Source organism: Thalassophryne amazonica, chromosome 8 (genome assembly GCF_902500255.1).
Source record: "Thalassophryne amazonica chromosome 8, fThaAma1.1, whole genome shotgun sequence".
Classification (NCBI taxonomy): Eukaryota; Metazoa; Chordata; class Actinopteri; order Batrachoidiformes; family Batrachoididae; genus Thalassophryne; species Thalassophryne amazonica.
The window spans coordinates 28,860,375-28,883,027 of record NC_047110.1 but is presented as its reverse complement, the minus strand read 5'-3'; the positions used below and the strand labels follow the sequence as shown (position 1 = coordinate 28,883,027).

Sequence of the window (22,653 nt, the reverse complement as noted above, 5' to 3'; positions counted from 1 at the left end):
TGATACTAATTGCAAAACATGCTCTATGCACAATTTCTCCAATCACAGCCACAGAAGCCTATAACTTCTTCTGGGTTGCCTGGATGTCTTGGTAGCTTTCCTCACTCTTCTCCTTCTCCTCCTTCGTCACTCAGTTTTTGAGAAATGTGTACTCCACACAGAGCTACCATAGAGTGCCATATTGTTTGTTATTCTTCATAATTTATGTAAAGAAAGTCCAAGACATATTCAGTGACTTGGAAATGTTCTTGTATCCATCCCCTGAATTGTCTGAAGAAAACTGGCAATAAAACAGATTATTTACAGGTGTTATACCAAGGGGCCCAGTACTTATGCAACGCATCATCTTGGCTTTTATATATTTAATTAATTTATATGAAGTTGTAGAGATTTGCTTTTAGTTTAAAGTTAAAGGAAGATTATTTTAAAAAATGTATTTTTTTGTGTGTGTGTTTGAAATGGCATAAATGAATTAATTTGTGTGAAATACCAACGTGTTGCAGTACTTTTGGAGGGCACTTCTGCAGATGGTGGTTCCAAGAGTGAGAATAAAACTTGGAAAACAAATCTTTTAAATATGCTGCTCCTTCCACGTGGAATAACTTAGAGACTGATTGAGAGGAAAACTCCCTTGGTCAATGTGACTGCTTTTAAATGTTTTTATGACATTTTAGAAATTGTACCTGTATCCCATGCTAACTGGATGTTGTGATTTTGTTTTATTTATTGAACTCTCTCTCTCTCTCTCTCTCTCTCTCTCTCTCTCTCTCTCTCTCTCTCTCTATATATATATATATATATATATATAAACTTATTTCTCTTTGTGGCCATGTTATTGTGCTGCCTTCTTGGCCAGGTCACCCTTGGAAAAGAGATTTTTAATGTCAATGAGGCTTTTACCTGGTTAAATAAAGGAGATATATACTATACCCATTTCAAGTGAATTACTCACGTCCAGCACATCCACACAAAGAGGCCGGATTATTGTATTTCATTGTAGTGGTTCAGTGAGGCTGCAGTTAAAGGTGACCTAACCTCCGCACTGCTCGTACAAACAGTAGTCTTGCCACGGTTATCATGCTGTAGTCAAGTAAAGGAAAACTGTTCTTTGATCAAAATTAGAAATGCATGATCCCACTGGCAGAACTCTTGTCATCTTGTTCCATCAATGCACAGGTCTGTGTCTACCGTAACTGTTAATGACATCCACCTCATTAAAACCAGAACACTGCTCTAATATATTCCGAATGTTAGGCCCTGCTTTTCTGCTTCTGGTTTTTGGTCTCTCATGTCCTTCTTTAACCCTCTCGCTTTTGGTTTTTGTAGACCCGCATGTCTGTCTGGCCTTGACGAGAAAGAGAACGAGCCAGCTCGGCCCTGTGGAAACACAAAATAAGCCTGCGCAATGTAGAAGAAATAATACAAAGGGTAAGACTTGGATACTGTGTCATAATATTTGTGAAGTCATTTTTTCCACCTGTAAACCGTTCTAGTCTCAGTTGTGTACATCTCCTGTTTTGGCTTTATCTCTGTAACTTTTTCCCCCTTTTCTGAGTGGGGGAAAATATTATCGAGCCTATGGTTAAACCTTTTTAGTATGATGTTTACATGGCATTTTGGAGTGGAAGATGAACTGGAGCATGTCTGAAAATGGACAATCCTAAAGTCAAGGCTTGTTATACGATCAAATGCACTGGATGTGTGTCTCTGCCTTACTGAACCATGACTCTGCATATTTTGTTGCGTGTGGTCAGTGCATCTCAGACATATTCTACAAAGAGAAAACTCTACTGCTTGAGATAAATAGAAATGCTGAGGTTATGGGGGCAAAATGAATGCATATGAATGGTGGCTGAAAAAAAATCTGACACTAAGTGTTTTGGATGATGGATGATAAACAAGATGATTGTGTTACAGTCGGGCTTTGTAGATGACTTGAAGTGTGAAATCGAGTTAAGTGCTCAGGAGGTAGGGGTTTCCAGGCTGAAATAAAAATATATACGCTTTTGTCCTTCTGACATGACGACGGATGTTTGGTGGAGTTGGATATTAGTTTGGATGGACAGCATGGAGGAGGGAGGGGTGGAAAAGTAGAAAGTGGGAGTTGGACAGAAAGTAAGAGGGAAAAGTAAGGAGTAATGCTCTGAGGCAAACAGTTCTGTCATGTCTGCAGCACCCAGACACTTGAAAGTACAAATCATCTCTATGAAGTATGTTTTCATATTTTTTGCCTTTAAAGAAAAAGTCTTTTGGCTGAGCTTTCCCTTTCTCTCTCTGTGTGTCTCTGGATATGTAAGATGATACCCATTTCAAGTGGGTTACTCATGTCCAGCACATCCACACAAAGAGGCCGGATAAAATAAACATGCCGCGTCGGATATCTTGGAAAGAATCTGTCATGGGTTTGGGGCTAATCACCTCCAGAAGGGGCTTGACTCAAAGCCTGAAACGTTAGCCTCAGCCGGGGAGCACTGGCTGGGTTGAGCTGTCTAGGCCCCGGGCACTTGGGATGGATCCGGAGTAGGGGTGCCTTCCACAGGTCAGGACCAGGAGGGACAGAGATCAAGCTGGTCTGGGTTTTGGGATCACAGCAGTCACCATCAGGGTTTGAGGCACCACTGCTGCCACCTGTTCACCCAGTGAAACAGCAGACATCGTTTACTTCACAAGTGAGCTGGATTTACTGACCTGTTTTGCATGATACTGCTTAGTCCATTCGGAAAACAAACCGAGAGCTTTGGGTTTTTGGCACAGTGAAGCGTTACTGCATCACCTGATGCATCTGCTTCCCTTCCCCACTTGTCATTTAATTATCAAAAGAACATGGAGAAATAAGGACAGTGGAAACAAACAGCGTTGGAATAGCAGTTTATTTGGGATGAAAGTGGTCTTTAGATGTCAGCTGGCTGATTGCAGGTCCGAAGTTATGTTATACTACAAAATTGCCACATGCAGTTCTGAAGAAACCAACATATGAAGCATTTCATATATCTTCCAAAAGGTTAAGTACAATATTTCCTAAATATTTGTATGAATTTACATGTGCATGTGCAACATGCCTTTGACATTTAGCATACAGAAATATAGGTTAGGATAACATTAATAACAATAATAATAACATGAATTTCCACCATTTGGGGTGGTGTGTGTGTGTGTGCGCGCGCGTGTGTGTGTGTGTGTGTGTGTGTGTGTGTGTGTGTGTGTGTTGGGGGGGGGGGGGGCGTGACAGAAAATGTTGAATGTGGGGGATATGTATAAATTTTTGCACATTTTACTACAAATTTTTCATGAGGGGAAGCCAAGTAAACACAACATGACAGTGTTATATTTAAACAGGTATACAGACCTAGTTTTCCATGTTGAAGTAATTAATGATCAAAAAAATTCTACACTGGAAATTGACAGTTAGCATTACCCAAAATAATAATACATTTTTGTTGCAGGTAATTTTGCTGGTCATTTTTCTTCTATACGGTACTACAACTCTTGCTTAGTAAGAATGATTTGTAAATGTGCTAGGAGACCACTGGGTGGTGATTGGGGTCAGGTGGGGGGTTATCCAGGAAGTACATTACTGTATAAAAGTGAAATTACAAGTAAGTAAATGAAATGTAAACGTGATTCACAACATCATTTAGCTGAATTCATGCGAATTTGAGAAAAAGGTTGCTAGTATTGTTGTTATTATTATTATTTTAATAATTTAGTAATTAGAAATGTCTTAATTGTGAACGAAAAGTACAGTTCAAATGGTTACATTTATTGTGATATGCGATCCATCATTTTGATTTTGTTTTTGTGTCTCAGAGTTAAACATTCCCGTGTCCAGTTTCACAAGAGCCTCACACTTACCTTTGAACTTTTATGAGACTTTGAAGATGGGTGAAGAACAAGAAGGAGAAAAGCAAGCTTAACTTAACTGATGTATAACATTGCAACCCATTACAACCATTCATCATTGTTAGTTGTAATAAATCTCTTGTTTAAGGGTGAGAATATGTACCTATGTATGACTGCCTGTGGAGGGAGTTGTACTGGGGTTGGAATGTTATTTTGGATTGGAGATGTATACTGGTTTGCATATATACTGGACTGGTGTGTAGTTGGGCTTAAAATCTATTTGTACTAGAGCAGTACCCATAGGAAGTTTATATTCCTGTAGAACATTGGGAGCTTAAGTAAATTTCTCATGGATGGTCGCATGAGGCTGTGTTTGAAGGTGGGATGTAGAAAAAGGTGTACTTATGTTTTACTATTATCTGAATATGGTATTTCATATTATTTTAAAAAATAAGTTCTTTTATCAATTATATGAAATAAAAGTATTCTTATTAAACAGGTTATTGGAAGAGAGTCAGACAAAATGAAACAGAACATTTAGAATTTTTGAAACAACAAATCAATATCCCACCTCCTGAACACAGTTTATTTAAACTTAAACTCACAGTAAATATAAGATTTTATTCAGCTTATGCACTTAATGAAACATTGTCCAAATTGTGGGAAAATGTAATATTTTATTCAGCTTATGTACTTACTGGAACGTTGTACAAATTGTGGGTAATTTGTTGGTCAAGTTAAAGGACATGTCGCACCAAAATTATAACAATTTATATTTAGGCTGTTAGTGACCATCCGATGATCCACAAGGATTATTTTGTGCACCCCCGTGACCAGTTTCATAGTATACGGCAACACAGCAAACAGCTACAGAGATGTCCGAAAACAACGTACTACTCGGTGACGTCGCTACTAGAAGCATCCCAGTGCTTCAATGGAATGTAGAGAATTGAGGCACAGAACAATTCCAAAGTTGACATAAGTGTGATGTTGCGTTATGATGACTCGTTTTTAAGTGATAACTGTTCATTTTGATGTAGGTTTGTTAAGGTTGATGTGCACCTGCAGCCACGAGTCATAAATGCAGCCTGTCAGTAACAATCTCTGCCCCAGGTTCAGCATTGTGCACAATTAATTATGAGTGCTGTTATCAATAAAATAAAATAAAAAATAAAAAACATCTGCTGCCAGGGCAATGGAGCATCTTGTCAGCTGCACAGCGCGCACACACACAGACACACAGCAAGCTTCACGGCACACATCACCAAATTCACTTTCTCAAGGTAAAAAAAAAAATAGAAATCTAACCACAAAACACAAGAGGGGTAAAATCCTGAACATGCCAGACTCACCGTTGTGTTACGATGCATGAGAGATCACCGTCTGCAGCCCTGCCTCGATTGTGGCATGCAAAATAATGCCCATTACAGTAATTCCTGGAAATAATGTATTCTGACTTTTTCCAGTGTAACAAATCTATCTCTGTGTCCAGGCAGTCTGTTAAAAACAGTGTCAGATGTCCCGATGTCCCGATCAGCTTCAGTAAACCAGCATCCACACAAACAGCACGTCATCACAATTTAGGCTCAAAATCTGACACTCTGAAAAGGTTAAGAGTTTCAGGGTGAAGCTCTCTGTAAATCTGAGCCATCATGTTCAAACGGCAGGTCAGAAGCTTCATTTTTGGATGGAGCAGTTTCATTTCGCTCTGTCTGTCAGTCATTGGGATGTTTCTGTTTTGCTAATAAGGACGTCACACACTGAAAAATGCAGAGAATTGTTGAGTAAATTGCCGTTTTCCGGAAATGCACCTGCTAACGCTCAGAGTGAGAGGAATAAAATACATCAGAGATCACTAATTATTAGCACGTGTGCGGAGACACTTACAGTCATGAGTACTTTTATGTTGTCTTGCTAATTGGGACGTTAAAAAAACGTGAGACATGTCCTTTAAACTCAGTCACAAGGAGCATGCCTTTCACAAAAAAAAAGATTTGCTGGTATGCTGGCATTAAACATTTTATTGTGAAACAGTGCAAGCAACATGAGCTATCTGATGCTGTTTAACTTTGCTACCAGTAACATTAGTGAGCCACACCATTTCGGAAGTACGAATGTTACAATGTTAATCAAAGTAAAGGTTTCAAAATTAAGGTTTTGAAAATTAATCCCAAACATTTTCATAATAAAGGATGCACATTATAGTCATATCTGAAAGCTGAGGCCAATCTGACAAATAGTCGGAGAGATATGCAAGTCACATGCACACACACACAGACATTTCTTGCTTCATAGATAGGTATAGGTATGTGTAGGTTGTGTGTGTGTGTGTGTGTGTGTGTGTGTGTGTATATATATATATATATATATATATTATACACACACACAACCTAAATGGTATAACTAGATGAATGCTTGCTTTGCAAACTCATATGGCTAACTGGAAACAGGATGACTATATCATGATTAGGTCTAAATGATGGAGAAGGGGTAGGATTAGATATGTTTTACTTCTTTATACCCCTTTTTTAAACATACACACTAATTATGTAATTATGTGGCATGTCTCTGTGCATGTATGTGGATGGCTATGCTTGTTTTATCTGTATAGTTAGTTAATTTGCATTTTTGTTGCAGTCATATACATATATGTGATGTTTGCATGGTGTTTGTATTACAGTTTTTCTCCACTGGTCTGGCTCATTTCTTGAAAAAGAAATTACATTCTGAAAACTCTAAGGTCATTTGGCAAAACAGTCTTACAATTCAGCACAACACCACGGTTCATCTGTAAAAGCTCATATCTCTCCAAAACAGTTCACTCACACGTCAAAACTAAATTCCCTTCTCATATAAATAGTCAGTGCCCCCAAAATGCATTGTCCCTTTGGCATTGCGTAAGTACTGCAAATCAAAATGTTTAGATGTTTTGTCACTGTGGCAGAGGACCATTGAAATATCCCTCATGCCCACCTCTCAGTCTTAGCTCAGTCTTTCATTGACAATGGTTAGTGTACTAGTTTTTGTTGTCTAGCTAACAGAATACAATTGTGTATAAAACTGAAAAAAATGATTTTATAGTAAGGGTAGACCCCAAGGTTTGACATCACACATTGCACTCATACTGCCAAGGAAACTGTAATTATTATTCACACACGTAAAGTAACTCACATACATCAGAGTAAAAAGAAAATGTATAAAGCATAATTTTATACAAATAATGAATGTTTATGAGTTCAATGGTACGAACATTTCATGAGGTGAAAGATGGATTGATCCATTCAACGAGGTTGATGGTACGAATAATCCATGTCACTTGACATCCAAGGCTCTTAGAGGTAGAATATTCACTTAATGAGGCTCATCTCTGAGTGTGGCGCTAATTTCAAGAAGTTAAAAATTTAGCAACAACAGAGTGGGGCAGTTTATATATGGGGTACTATGGGGACAAATGAGGATTTTAGAGGCATGTTTGTAGTGAGGACAAGGGTATTAAAAGCCCATTATCCGAGCACCTGCTGGCTACGAGGACAGGACAGGCTGTTTTGGACAGGCTATTTGGCTTCGCCCTCTCGCTCACTTCATTGTGATAATCCCACCTGCTTTCTGCACCGGATGCTGTATATAAAATAATTATTTTGTAGCGAATTAATCATTTTCTGTCAGAGCTTGGCAGTTGAAAACTCCTCTAATCGCTTCTGGAATCACAGAGGACTGTTTCATCTGGACTCTTTTTTCTCATGCGCTGAGGTGGAGAACATATTTGGAACAGTCTAAAAGGTAAGTATTTGTAATGTTTTTATTGTAATAGCTTGGTAAAAGCTTGCATGTTCATTCCTTCTATATAAGCAGCTGTAAAAGTATGTTTATGATAGATTTAACATCTTGTTATAATGGCTCAGATGAGCTCCGCTGTGTGTGCGCACTGATGCAATGACTTGCACTCAAGACGAGCATTTACGCACAATACCAGCTCGCAAAAGAGGCTGGATGGGGCTGAAATGACAGGTCAGTCATGGCTGATTAGAGGCTGATACCTGGCACATGTGAGGTACTTAGAGGCACATCGAGGCTTCTTCATAGTGGATATGTGATACATTTATACATGGATCACTATTCAAATAATCACTGAAATTTCTGGCAAATCCATATGTGGCTCATTATTCATGGCTTTATTATTTGGTGGGGCTGAGGCTTTATTGTTCTGCTATGTGGCACTGTCTTTTGTCCACACGAAAACAGTCTTGTTCCACCCGAAGCTGGCTTCCAGTAACTTAGTTTAGCTATTAGTTTAGCCCAGCTTGGACAATAACATAAATGCTGAAGCTGGTCTACATCAGGCTCTTCTCTTAAGTGCGGTCACTCTTTGTTAGGTCCTGTCTGATTCTGTGATTACAGAAGTGACTTCCTCAGCAAGACTTGCTTGTGTCCCACATATAACAGCTCAGCTTAGCATGGTGCGACGCGATGTTGCGGCACAATCCACAAATACGGCTGGTTCCATGCTTTCGGGAGAGGAAACATGCTTTAAGATTTTTCTCCTGGCCACACAAAAAGAAAGAATAAAATCAGTGGTTATATCCATGTTTTGAAGAACATTTTCAAGCTGTGCTGAGCTTCAGTTCTGCTCTTTGTCCGAGATGCACTATAAAAAAACAAACTCTTGCTTTTCTCCTTAAAGTAATATCTCTGGAAAATCTGTCCCCCTAATAAGCAACACGAGTTTTCACCATTTTCACCATTTTGACGTATTCATCGTCAAAGTCCATTGAAACACTGATTTCACACTAAAATTTCAGTTTTTCCCATTCATTTCAATAGAGGCCCTTGAGGGGCCATTCCTGCATATGTCATCAAAGTGCACATTCCTCACAGCTTGACGTTGCTGAGCGTTTAGCAACAGCAGGTGAAATCATGCTAATTTTCCCATGTTTATGACTTAATTTCTCAGGGTATATGGTGCCAAAAATAAAATGCAATAAATCAGTACTTTCATAATTCTTTCTTTAATTAGAATAGTCAGCTCATTTGACATTTTATAAACTATTGATACGTACTTTATGGCCCCTTCACACATAACACGATTGAGGCCAAATGGCGCACGGAGCGAGGATTCAAATGGCACTTTGAAATTCAGAGCCACTTCAAACAGCAGTCACCACATTAATTCGGCCACGGCACATGCACTCTACATTCGCATAAGGCTCGCACTGGAAACCCATTTCAATGGCGGCCAATATGAGGTTGCACTGCCATCTGATCGTGGTCACAACATTCGCATGGCATGTCGTACGCAGGTCAGACAAATTGGGCCTGCACAAAATCATCTGCCATGTCAACCCTGCCTGAATGGCGCAATCGAGCCAGCCTTCACCACAGTGGCCGAATGACAGCGAAGGGTAGACAAGTACCCATACGACCCACTCTCGACTGGAGTCCAGGTGCCACCCACAACATCCACACCACTCGCAGCGCACTTAGAAAATGCGGGGACATTCGCGCTGCCATCATTAATGTAGAGCGCAGGACACCACTTTCGAGCTGCAGACCAGGTGGTGCCTTTAGTGTTATTGATTGATTGTGTTTTGTACACTGTAAACCCAAATGTTCAGCTTAATTAAATAGATTCAGTAGTGCAAAGTCAAAGTTTTAAAAAAAACATTCTATTTATTTAAATATTTCAAGTTACACATATTTGAAATATTTAAGTAAGTAGAACATTCTGTACCTGCTTGGGGCAGAATGCAGAAAAGACAAAAAGCTCTGGATCGGTTTTCTCACCACAATATATTAAAAGCAAAGTGGCCTGTGTACATGTGTGTGTGCGTACGAGCATGTGTATAAATTAGATTACAGACAAACTGGGGAAAGCTGACATTTGCCATTTGGTACGCTTATGTATTTTGGGTCAATGATGAACGCTGCCAAAAAGTGAGGTTGATAGGACTAACATTTTGGAGAAACTATGGACAATAGCTAACAATACTGAACAATGGACAAACTGATCTGTATATAATACTGGGTAGCTCATTGGCCCACACACTCCGTACAAACCATGGAAGCCATCTTACCCCTCGCAAGTTATACAGACCGCACATAAACTGCTTATTAGAACGTCAAAAGTTTTGAGTAATAACCGAGCTGATTCTCTCATTTCCTTCTTTTTGTTCTCCAATTACAGTAATGTAACCTTCATCCATCCTAACCTATGTCTGCCATGGTTAGCTATTTGATTTATTTCCTTTCTTTCTTCTAGGACTTTGACACATTCTCACCTTCTGTTTTTAATAACGCATATCTCACTAGGACAAATACTCAAGTCTAAAAATTATGATTCTTTAATCAAACTTCATACAACTGTTGTGTAATCATCAGCAAGCTTATATATATATATATATATATATATATATATATATATATATATATATATATAATATATATATATATATATATATATATATTCAAGTTCAAGTTTATTCGGTTCAAGGAAAAGAACTTTGCAACAAAATAAAACAAAACAAAATAAAACAAAATAAATAAAACTGATTTCTCAGCCAATCAACCCATGTAACCGAATGTAAAGGTATAGGTGTAAAGTGTATGTAAAGGTGTTGGTAGAAGCAAAGCTTATATACACCTACCCCTTTTACCTCAGTAACTTTTATTTATCACAACAAAACCAAAACAAAACAAAGTGAGCAGAACAGCAAAACACAGTATATATGTGTATATATATATATATATATACGTGGTGTGTCCATAAAGTAACGGTCCTTTTTATTTTTTTTAAAAACTATATGGATTTCATTCATATATTTTTACGTCAGACATGCTTGAACCCTCGTGCGCATGCGTGAGTTTTTCCACGCCTGTCGGTGACGTCATTCGCCTGTGAGCACGCCTTGTGGAAGGAGTGGTCCCATCCCCTCGTCGGATTTTCATTGTCTGGAAATGGCGGAATGAAAAGGACTTTTTTTTCCATCAGAATTTTTTCAGAAGCTGTTAGAGACTGGCACCTGGAAACCATTCGAAAAATTTATCTGGCTTTTGGTGAAAATTTTACGGGCTTCACAGAGAATAAGGACTTTAACTACAGCGTTAAGGACCCCTTTAAGGACGGTCGGTGCGCCGCGCTCCGAGCTGCGACGTCGCGGCACAAACCACTGGATCATTTCTAAGCTGATGGCTCTGTGGATACGAGACCGTCGTGTGCTCTTTCTCTGGTTATCACAAGAGCTGGACATCAGCCATTTTCCGGCAGATTTCACTTTTAACAAGAGATTTTGTCATGGAAAGCTGCGCGGAGGCTTCCCGCGTCACGACCGATTCGCTGATGAAGCGAGACAAAGGAACACCTCCGTTTCGGAGTGTTAGAGGACAAGTTGGGACATGTCCAGCTCTCCACAAGTTGTCTTATACTCAGACTGGTAAGCACTGAAAGCCGAGATAGGCATGTCCTTAAAGGGGTCCTTAAAGCTGTAGTTAAAGTCCTTATTCTCTGTGAAGCCCGTAAGATTTTCACCAAAAGCCAGATAAATTTTTCGAATGGTTTCCAGGTGCCAGTCTCTAACAGCTTCTGAAAAAATTCTGATGGAAAAAAAGTCCTTTTCGTTCCGCCATTTCAAGACAATGAAAATCCGACGAGGGGACGGGACCACTCCTTCCACAAGACATGCTCTCAGGCGAATGACGTCACCGACAGGCGTGGAAAAACTCACGCATGCGCACAAGGGTTCAAGCATGTCTGACGTAAAAACATATGAATGAAATCCATATAGTTTTTTAAAAAAATAAAAAGGACCGTTACTTTATGGACAGACCTCGTATGTATATATATATATATATATATAATATATATATATATATATATATATATTATATATATATATATATACACACACATACACTCAACAAAATATAAACGCAACACTATGGGTTTTGCTCCCATTTTGTATGAGATGAATTCAAAGATCTAAAACTTTTTCCACATACACAATATCACCATTTCCCTCAAATACTGTTCACAAACCAGTCTAAATCTGTGATAGTGAGCACTTCTCCTTTGCTGAGATAATCCATCCCACCTCACAGGTGTGCCATACCAAGATGCTGATTAGACACCATGATTAGTGCACAGGTGTGTCTTAGACTGCCCACAATAAAAGGCCACTCTGAAAGGTGCAGTTTGTTTTATTGCAGGGGGGATACCAGTCAGTATCTGGTGTGACCACCATTTGCCTCATGCAGTGCAACACATCTCCTTCGCATAGAGTTGATCAGGTTGTCAATTGTGGCCTGTGGAATGTTGGTCCACTCCTCTTCAATGGCTGTGCGAAGTTGCTGGATATTGGCAGGAACTGGTACACGCTGTCGTATACGCCGGTCCAGAGCATCCCAAACATGCTCAATGGGTGACATGTCCGGTGAGTATGCTGGCCATGCAAGAACTGGGACATTTTCAGCTTCCAAGAATTGTGTACAGATCCTTGCAACATGGGGCTGTGCATTATCCTGCTGCAACATGAGGTGATGTTCTTGGATGTATGGCACAACAATGGGCCTCAGGATCTCGTTACGGTATCTCTGTGCATTCAAAATGCCATCAATAAAATGCACCTGTGTTCTTTGTCCATAACAGACGCCTGCCCATACCATAACCCCACCACCACCATGGGCCACTCGATCCACAACATTGACATCAGAAAACCGCTCACCCACACGACGCCACACACGCTGTCTGCCATCTGCCCTGAACAGTGTGAACCAGGATTCATCCGTGAAGAGAACACCTCTCCAACGTGCCAAACGCCAGCGAATGTGAGCATTTGTCCACTCAAGTCGGTTACGACGACGAACTGGAGTCAGGTTGAGACCCCGATGAGGACGACGAGCATGCAGATGAGCTTCCCTGAGACGGTTTCTGACAGTTTGTGCAGAAATTCTTTAGTTATGCAAACTGATTGTTTCAGCAGCTGTCCGAGTGGCTGGTCTCAGACGATCTTGGAGGTGAACATGCTGGATGTGGATGTCCTGGGCTGGTGTGGTTACACGTGGTCTGCGGTTGTGAGGCTGGTTGGATGTACTGCCAAATTCTCTGAAACGCCTTTGGAGACGGCTTATGGTAGAGAAATGAACATTTAATACACGAGCAACAGCTCTGGTTGACATTCCTGCTGTCAGCATGCCAGTTGCACGCTCCCTCAAATCTTGCGACATCTGTGGCATTGTGCTGTGTGATAAAACTGCACCTTTCAGAGTGGCCTTTTATTGTGGGCAGTCTAAGGCACACCTGTGCACTAATCATGGTGTCTCATCAGCATCTTGATATGGCACACCTGTGAGGTGGGATGGATTATCTCAGCAAAGGAGAAGGGCTCCCTATCACAGATTTAGACTGGTTTGTGAAGAATATTTGAGGGAAATGGTGATGGCCGCGGCATGCTGTTTCCTAATAAAATGAATTAAAAGAGTAAAAAGCGTCAAACAAAACGATACCAGTATGCTAGCCATACGAAAGGGAAAATAAGTGCGTCTTAAGTCTGGACTTGAAAGTCTCCACAGAATCTGACTGTTTTATTGATGCAGGGAGATCACTCCACAGAACAGGGGCATGATAAGAGAAAGCTCTATGACCTGCACACGTCTTATTCACCCTAGGGACACAAAGTAGTCCTGCACCCGGAGAAGGCAAAGCCCGGGCCGGTACGTAAGGTTTAATTAGGTCAGCGAGGTAGGGAGGTGCCAGTCCGTGAACAATTTTATAGACTAGTAGCAGAACCTTAAAATCTGATCTCACTGGGACAGGAAGCCAGTGAAGGGATGCCAAAATGGGTGTAATATGGTCAAACTTTCTGCTTCGTGTCAAAAGTCTGCCTGCAGCATTTTGAATCAACTGGAGATCCAATTCTAATGCTGGACTGCGGTAAACCAGAAAATAGAACATTGCAGTAGTCCAACCTAGAAGACATAAACGCATGGATCAGGGTCTCAGCATCAGCCATAGACAGGATGGGATGAGTCTTTGCTATATTTCGCAGGTGGAAGAAAGCAGTCCTCGTAATATTTCTAATATGGAGGTCAAAGGACAATGTAAGATCAAAAATTACCCTAAGGTTCGTCACTTTGTCAGTGTGATGTATGACACACGAGCCTAGGCTAAGCATTAACTGGTCAAATTGATGCCAATGTCTCACTGGACCAAGAACCATCATTTCAGTCTTATCAGAGTTTAAAAGTAGGAAGTTTGTAGACATCCAGCTTCTCACTGATGCAAGGCAATCTTCTAAGGATTTTATGTGGATGATATTACCAGCAGTTATCGGCATGTATAACAGTATCATCAGCATAGCAGTGAAAGGTAATCCCAAAACGCCGCAATATGTGCCCAAGGGGTGCTATATAAAGGGAGAAAAGCAGGGGGCCTAAGATGGACCCTTGTGGAACCCCAAATTTCATGTCACAAAGGTTAGAGGTAGTGTTACTGTACAAAACACAGTGAGAACAACTGGTCAAGCATGACGTCAGCCATGCAAGGGCACTCCCAGTAATCCCAAAATGATTTTCCAGTCTATCAAGCAGAATATGATGATCCACGGTATCAAATGCAGCACTGAGATCTAACAGCACCAGAACCGTAGTGGTGTCTAGATCCATTGTAAGCAGAATATCATTCACCAGTTTCGTGAGAGCCGTCTCACTTGTCAGAATCAGAAAGAATAAAGTTGCGTTCGCCTGCTTAAAGATGGATAGAAAAGACCATTCAGGAGTGGCACATGCGAGTGGTAATGGTGTCCGATTTGCTTAAAAATATTTGCCATGGAGGTATCCAGTGTTATATACAGATCAGTGAATGGAAATTGATAATTACATTCTGGACTTACACGCCATTCCAGCAGGGGGCGGTCAGTCATCTATATATTAAAAGTGAAGTGGCGTCTGTGTATGTGTATGCATACATGCTTTTATTTAGTAAGTTCAATGTAAGTACAAAATATAATTGTAAGTAGATTAAAAATACATGGATGACACAAGAAAGTGGAAACACTTATATCCATTGTGGTCCATTTAAAAATCAAATGAAACAATAGTGTTGTGTGGGCCGCTGAAGAGGAGGTACTGCTGGCCCACCACTACCAGATGGCGCCCTGCTTGAAGTGTGGGCTTCAAGCAGGAGAGGGCGTCATAGCAACCGGGAGTGACAGTTGTCACTCGTCATCAGCACCAGCTGTCACTCATCCACATCACCACCACCATAAAGGCCGGACTGCAACTCCACCTCCCCGCCGAGAAATCAGATACCTTGGAGGTAATTTCTCTGCTGACTTAAAACTGAATAATAGTCTGAACTCTTTTGCAGCCGTTTTCCTGTGGTGTTTCCTTATCTGCTGGATTGGCGTTTGGTGTGATTAGCAACTGCTTCGCCTCACACCCCAACCAGATAAGTGGTTAAACAGGAGCTGCACGAGCGTGTGATTGGAGGTGGAGGTGCTCCCTCCCAAAAGAACACAGACTGTGGGATTACTGAGTGTGCGTACTCACGCTCACCTGTGCTGTTTTTGTTATCTGCCAGCAGTGCCAGGTCTGACAGCTGGAGACGGTGGCCACCTGGGGACTCAGGATTAACTGTAGTTCCAAACTTGTTGTTGTCTGTATTCCGTTGTGCACAATTTACAACATTAAGCGCGATCCGGCTGGAATGCTGTTGCGCTCCGCGCCGCCTTTGTAAACGGACTGTCTCTGGTCCTTAAGGAGCACCTGGTGGCGAAGGACGAGCCGCGGGATTTAGACGGGCTTATCGACCTGGTTATACGGTTAGACAACCGATTAACAGAACACCGACGGGAGCGAGACGAAGGGCGTGGTCAGGCACAAGCCGTCCTTCTCCCTCCCGGGTCCGAAAGGGAGCCGACTTCCCCACGCTCCACAGCCAGGGCAGCTCCCCCTGCTGACGTTGCTATGGAAACGACCAGGGCCAAAAGGCGATCAGATCAGAGACAAAGGAGGCTGATCCGTGGGGAGTGTTTTCTCTGCAGCTCATCCGAGCACACACAGAAAAAATGCCCCAAACGATCAATACAGCAGCACTCGTCCTTAGAGACTGGGCTAAGGGTGGGTCACAATACCCACGCGGGGAGACCCCGAAAATCTGCACGCATCCCATTCACGATCCTGAGTGGCGATCTAACCCTTCACGCCCCAGCACTGGTGGACACGGGGTCGGAGGGGAATCTGCTGGATAGCAGATGGGCAAAGGAGGTTGGGCTCCCTCTAGTGGCCTTACCGTCACCATTGTAGGTGCGGGCACTAGATGGCACCCTTCTTCCACTAATCACACACCAGACACAGCCAGTGACATTGGTGGTGTCTGGAAATCACAGGGAGGAGATTGTGTTTTATGTAACACCTTCTACCTCCCGAGTGATTTTGGGTTTTCCATGTTTGTTAAAACACAATCCCCGGATTGATTGGCCGTCTGGGGTTGTGGTTCAGTGGAGCGAAACCTGCCATCTTGAGTGTTTAGGATCCTCGGTTCCACCTGGTGTGACAGCTAAGGAGGAGGTTTTAGTCCCCCCCAATCTGGCGGCGGTGCCAGCCGAGTACCATGGCCTTGCTGACGTCTTCAGCAAGGATCTGGCACTCACGCTGCCCCCGCACCGTCCGTACGATTGTGCCATTGATTTGATACCGGGCGTTGAGTACCTGTCCAGCAGGCTGTACAACCTCTCACGTCCGGAACGCGAATCAATGGAGACCTACATCCGGGACTCGTTAGCTGCCGGGTTGATCCGGAACTCCACCTCCCCGATGGGTGCTGGTTTCTTTTTTGTGGGCAAGAAGGACGGCGGACTCCGTCCATGCATTGATTACAGAGGGCTGAACGAGATCACGGTTCGCAACCGATACCCGTTACCTCTGTTGGATTCAGTGTTCACGCCCTTGCAATGGAGCCCAAATTTTCAGAAAATTGGATCTTAGGAATGCTTATCACCTGGTTCGGATCCGGGAGGGAGATGAGTGGAAGACGGCATTTAACACCCCGTTAGGTGACTTTGAGTACCTGGTCATGCCGTTCGGCCTCACCAATGCGCCCGCGACGTTCCAAGCATTGGTTAATGACGTCTTGTGGGACTTCCTGCATCGGTTTGTCTTCGTATATCTAGATGATATACTCGTCTTTTCTCCAGATCCTGAGACCCATGTCAAGCATGTACGTCAGGTCCTGCAGCGGTTGTTGGAGAACCGGCTGTTTGTGAAGGGCGAGAAGTGCGAGTTCCACCGCACTTCTTTGTCCTTCCTGGGGTTCATAATGTCCTCCAACTCCGTCGCCCCTGATCCGGCCAAGGTTGCAGCGGTGAGAGATTGGCCCCAACCAACAAGCCGTAGAAAACTGCAACACTTCCTCGGTTTTGCAAATTTATACCAGAGGTTCATCAAGGGCTACAGTCAAGTAGTTAGCCCCCTGACAGCCCTGACCTCCACAAAAGTCCCCTTCACCTGGTCGGATCGGTGCGAAGCCGCGTTTAAGGAGTTGAAACGCCGGTTTTCGACTGCGCCAGTCCTGGTGCAGCCCGATCCCAATCGCCAGTTTATAGTTGAAGTGGACGCCTCTGACTCAGGGATAGGAGCCGTGCTATCCCAGAGCGGGGAGTCCGACAAGGTTCTCCATCCTTGTGCCTACTTTTCCCGCAGGTTGACCCCGGCTGAAAGGAACTACGACGTCGGGAATCGAGGAACTTCTTGCGGTGAAGGAGGATCTTGAGGAGTGGAGACACCTGTTGGAGGGAGCATCGGTACCATTTACGGTTTTCACGGACCATTGGAACCTGGAGTACATTCGGACCGCCAGGCGTCTGAACCCCAGGCAAGCCTTGCTGGTCACTGTTCTTCGGGACGAAGAACCAGCGATCTGACGCCCTGTCCCGGGTAAATGAAGAGGAGGTCAAGACCGAGCTGTCAGACCCGACGGAAACCATCATCCCCTAGTCCACTGTCATGGCCACCCTCACCTGGGACGTGGAGAAGACCGTCCGGGAGGCCCTGAAACGGAGCCCGGACCCAGGGACAGGTCCGAAGGACAAATTATACGTCCCACCAGAGGCCAGGGCTGCGGTCCTAGACTTCTGTCACGGTTCCAAGCTGCACCACCTGTGCCAGGGGCAAAGCCGACCACCACAAAGCCCAAGGCCTCCTCCATCCTCTGCCCGTGCCTCATCGCCCCTGGTCTCACATCGGCCTGGACTTTGTCACGGGCATCCCGCCGTCCCAGGGCATGACTACCATCCTCACGATAGTGGACCGGTTCTCCAAGGCGGCCCACTGCGTGGCCCTCCCAAAGCTCCTGACGGCTCAGGAGACTGCAGACCTCCTGGTCCACCATGTCGTGCGTCTGCATGGGATTCCATCGGATATTGTCTCAGACCGTGGTCCTCAGTTCTCCTCTCAGGTCTAGAGGAGTTTATGCAGGGAACTGGGGGCCACCGTGAGTCTCTCGTCCGGGTACCATCCTCAGACGAACGGACAGGCAGAGCGGGCGAACCAGGAATTGGAGCAGGCCCTCCACTGCGTGACCTCCGCGCACCCGACGGCCTTGAGTAACCAACTGGCCTGGATCGAGTACGCTCATAATAGCCAAATATCGTCTGCTACCGGCCTCTCCCCGTTTGAGGTGTGTTTGGGGTACCAGCCCCCATTGTTCCCACTAGTGGAGGGAGAGGTCGGGGTGCCCTCGGTCCAGGTCCATCTGAGAAGGTGCCGTCGGGTGTGGCGTACCGCCCGCTCTGCCCTGCTCAAAGCCCGGACGAGGGCCAAGAACCATGCAGACCGCCGGCGTGCCCCGGCACCTACGTATCAGCCTGGGCAAGAGGTTTGGCTTTCCACAAAAGACATTCCCCTGCAAGTGGAATCCCAGAAGTTAAAGGACAGATACATTGGACCTTTCACCATACTCAAAATCCTCAGTCCAGCTGCAGTGAAGCTGAAGCTGCAGCTTCGCTGCGGATCCACCGGTTTTCCATGTGTCACGCATCAAACCTCACCACGTTTCACCCCTCTGTACCCCCGGACCGGCACCGCCTCCTGCCCGGATCATCGACGGGGAGCCGGCTTGGACCGTGCGCCGGCTCCTGGACGTCCATCGGAAGTGCCGGGGGTTCCGGTATTTGGTGGACTGGGAGGGGTATGGACCCGAAGAACGCTCCTGGGTGAAGAGGAGCTTCATCCTGGACCCGGCCCTCCTGGCCGACTTCTACCGGCGGCACCCGGACAAGCCTGGTTGGGCGCCAGGAGGCGCCCGTTGAGGGGGGGGGTCCTGTTGTGTGGGCCGCTGAAGAGGAGGTACTGCTGGCCCACCACCACCAGATGGTGCCCTGCTTGAAGTGCGGGCTTCAAGCACGAGAGGGCGTCATAGCAACCGGGAGTGACAGCCGTCATTCGTCATCAGCACCAGCTGTCACTCATCCACATCACCACCACCATAGAGGCCGGACTGCAACTCCACCTCCCCGCCGAGAAATCAGCTACCTTGGAGGTAATTTCTCTGCTGACTTAAAACTGAATAATAGTCTGAACTCTGTTGCAGCCGTTTTCCTGTGGTGTTTCCTTATCTGCTGGATTGGCATTTGGTGTGATTAGCGACTGCTTCGCCTCACACCCCAACCAGATAAGTGGGTTAAACAGGAGCTGCACGAGTGTGTGATTGGAGGTGGAGGTGCTCCCTCCCAAAAGAACACAGACTGTGGGATTACTGAGTGTGCGTACTCACACTCACCTGTGCTGTTTTTGTTCTCTGCCAGCAGTGCCAGGTCTGACAGCTGGAGACGGTGGCCACCTGGGGACTCAGGACTTGGTGGCTCCGGTGTTCTTCAGATCCGTTGGCGGTGAGGGCCGTGTGGGATCCGGCTCGGTTCTGGACGGGTGTCTCCTATCCTCAAGCCTGCCCACACGTCACCCAACGTGTAATTGACTGTAGTTCCAAACTGATTGTCTGTATTCCGTTGTGCACAATGTACAGCATTAAATTGTTACTGTTTTGACTTATCCATTGCCCGTTCATTTACGCCCCCTGTTGTGGGTCCGTGTTCCTACACTTTCACAACAAATAGAAGTAATAATAAAATGAAATTAATCCAGACAATAATACACACACACACACATATATATATATATATATATATATATATATATATATATATATATATATATATATTATATACGAGGGCTGTCAATAAAGTAACGGTCCTTTTTATTTTTTTCAAAAACTATATGGATTTCATTCATATGTTTTTACGTCAGACATGCTTGAACCCTCGTGCGCATGCGTGAGTTTTTCCATGCCTGTCGGTGACGTCATTCGCCTGTGAGCACTCCTTGTGGGAGAAGTCGTCCAGCCCCTCGTCGGAATTCCTTTGTCTGAGAAGTTGCTGAGAGACTGGCGCGTTGTTTGATCAAACTTTTTTCTAAACCTGTGAGACACATCGAAGTGGACACGGTTCGAAAAATTAAGATGGTTTTCAGTGAAAATTTTAACGGCTGATGAGAGATTTTGAGGTGATTCTGTCGCTTTAAGGACTTCCCACGGTGCGAGACGACGCGCAGCGCTCTCAGGCGCCGTCGTCAGCCTGTTCAAGCTGAAAACCTCCACATTTCAGGTTCTATTGATCCAGGACGTCGTGAGAGAACAGAGAAGTTTCAGAAGAAGTCGGTTTCAGCATTTTATCCGGATATTCCACTGTTAAAGGAGATTTTTTTAATGAAAGACGTGCGGACGGGTCCGCGCGTCGGGACGCAGCCGCCGCGATGCTCCACCACAGGAAAAACACCTCTGTTGAAAGCCTTAGGCACAAGTTGGAACATGTCCTGCCTGTTAAACAATTTCTCATATACTCACTCCACTGAAAGCCATCAAAAGCCGCCTGGATTTTACAAATGGTTATCAACACGGAGGTGTTTTTCCTGTGCCGCCGCACCGCGTCGGCTGCGTCCCGACGCGCGGATCCGTCCGCACGTCTTTCATTAAAAAAATCTCCTTTAACAGTGGAATATCCGGATAAAATGCTGAAACCGACTTCTTCTGAAACTTCTCTGTTCTCTCACGACGTCCTGGTTCAATAGAGCCTGAAATGTGGAGGTTTTCAGCTTGAACAGGCTGACGACGGCGGCTGAGAACGCTGAGCGACGTCTCGCACCGTGAGAAGTCCTTAAAGCGACAGAATCACCTCAAAATCTCTCATCAGCTGTTAAAATTTTCACTGAAAACCAGCTTAATTTTTCGAACCGTGTCCACTTCGATGTGTCTCACAGGTTTAGAAAAATTTTGATCAAACAACGCGCCAGTCTCTCAGCAACTTCTCAGACAAAGGAATTCCGACGAGGGGCTGGACGACTCCTCCCACAAGGAGTGCTCACAGGCAAATGACGTCACCGACAGGCGTGGAAAAACTCACGCATGCGCACGAGGGTTCAAGCATGTCTGACGTAAAAACATATGAATGAAATCCATATAGTTTTTGAAAAAAATAAAAAGGACCGTTACTTTATTGACAGCCCTCATATATATATATATATATATATATATATATATATATACAGTCAAGGGCGTAGGTTTGGTCTCAGCTTTGGTAGGGACAATACCCCCCCCCCCGGCCCCCCTGCCCACCACCACCACCCCCTAACCCACTCATACCATTAGATGCACAAGTACAGCATAATACATAACATATGACGACATAATGCTGAATAATTTAACACTTTATTTACATTATTAAGTGTGTAGGCAAACAAACAAATAGCTTAAATAACAAAATTGCACCCAAAATCACTAATCTATTCTATAGGCCTACACCTGAGAGAACAAGACAACAAAAAAATACTTGTGTAGCTAACAAAAAAAAAAAAAAAAAGTTTTTGCAACCAAGATGTATAATCTATTCTTTTCATCAATAATGCAGTTGTAGGTATCTGGCAACCTAATTTGCCCAAAAAAAAAAAAAAAAAAAAAGATTTCCAATGATATATATGGTGTATTACGGTAAACGTAAGCCTGTGATGTCATAACGCAAAGGAAAAACACGGAAGTTTCACACTAGTGCGCCGCTGAAAAAACCCAAAAAACTAGTGTGCCGCTGATTCTCATTACCGTAAGTTCTCATGTAAGCCCTCACTCTGAAAAATTTGACAGCAAGCCAAGAACCCGTTCTTTCCAACAGTGCGTTCTGTGACTTTTGAAACAAGGGAAAGTATGAAAAAGAGCGCAAAAGTGACAGAAAAGTACAGAGACAGACAGCAAACATAAATGTAGTAATTTTTGAGGAAAAGGCAGGATGTTAGTGTCATTTGTGAAGGTGTGTGTGCGTGTTTGTGTGGGTGTGCAGTTTATTGTAAGTGTGGCGCACAGCATTGTTCGCAAGCCCTCCACCCCGCCCTTCTTGTTTTTCTGCACCGGAGCAGTGTTGCCAGATATGAAATATGAAACTATCGTACCAAACCTCAAATGATCGTATTTGGGAGAAATTATCGTACACAAACAAAACGCATACAACGTAGCTATTTTAGCGTTTTTTTTTTAATTTACAAAGAATTTTATGTCACATTTTTAAACAGTAATTATAGTAATGGGGAAACTATGGCACAAAAACAACGCAAATGCACTACCAGACTAGAAACATTTTTTTTTTTTCTGTGAAGGGACACAAACGTGTTAATTACCAGACTAGAAAGAGTCGAATTCAACCTCGAGGTCGCTGTCGTCATCCGATGCCATGGCCACTTGTGCAGATTTTGTTGAACACAGAAAAAATGTTGACACCTCCATAAGGA

The 22,653-nt window shown here is 43.9% G+C and overlaps 1 protein-coding gene across 1 annotated transcript in view; it reads left to right on the top strand.

The window, feature by feature from the left end:
* Positions 1–22,653, top strand: part of lrriq1 (leucine-rich repeats and IQ motif containing 1) — a 291,350-nt gene that overhangs the window by 199,404 nt on the left and 69,293 nt on the right. Inside the window, 1 exon segment of the mRNA XM_034175448.1 lies at positions 1,327–1,428. Within this exon segment, the coding sequence (XP_034031339.1) occupies positions 1,327–1,428 (102 nt within the window).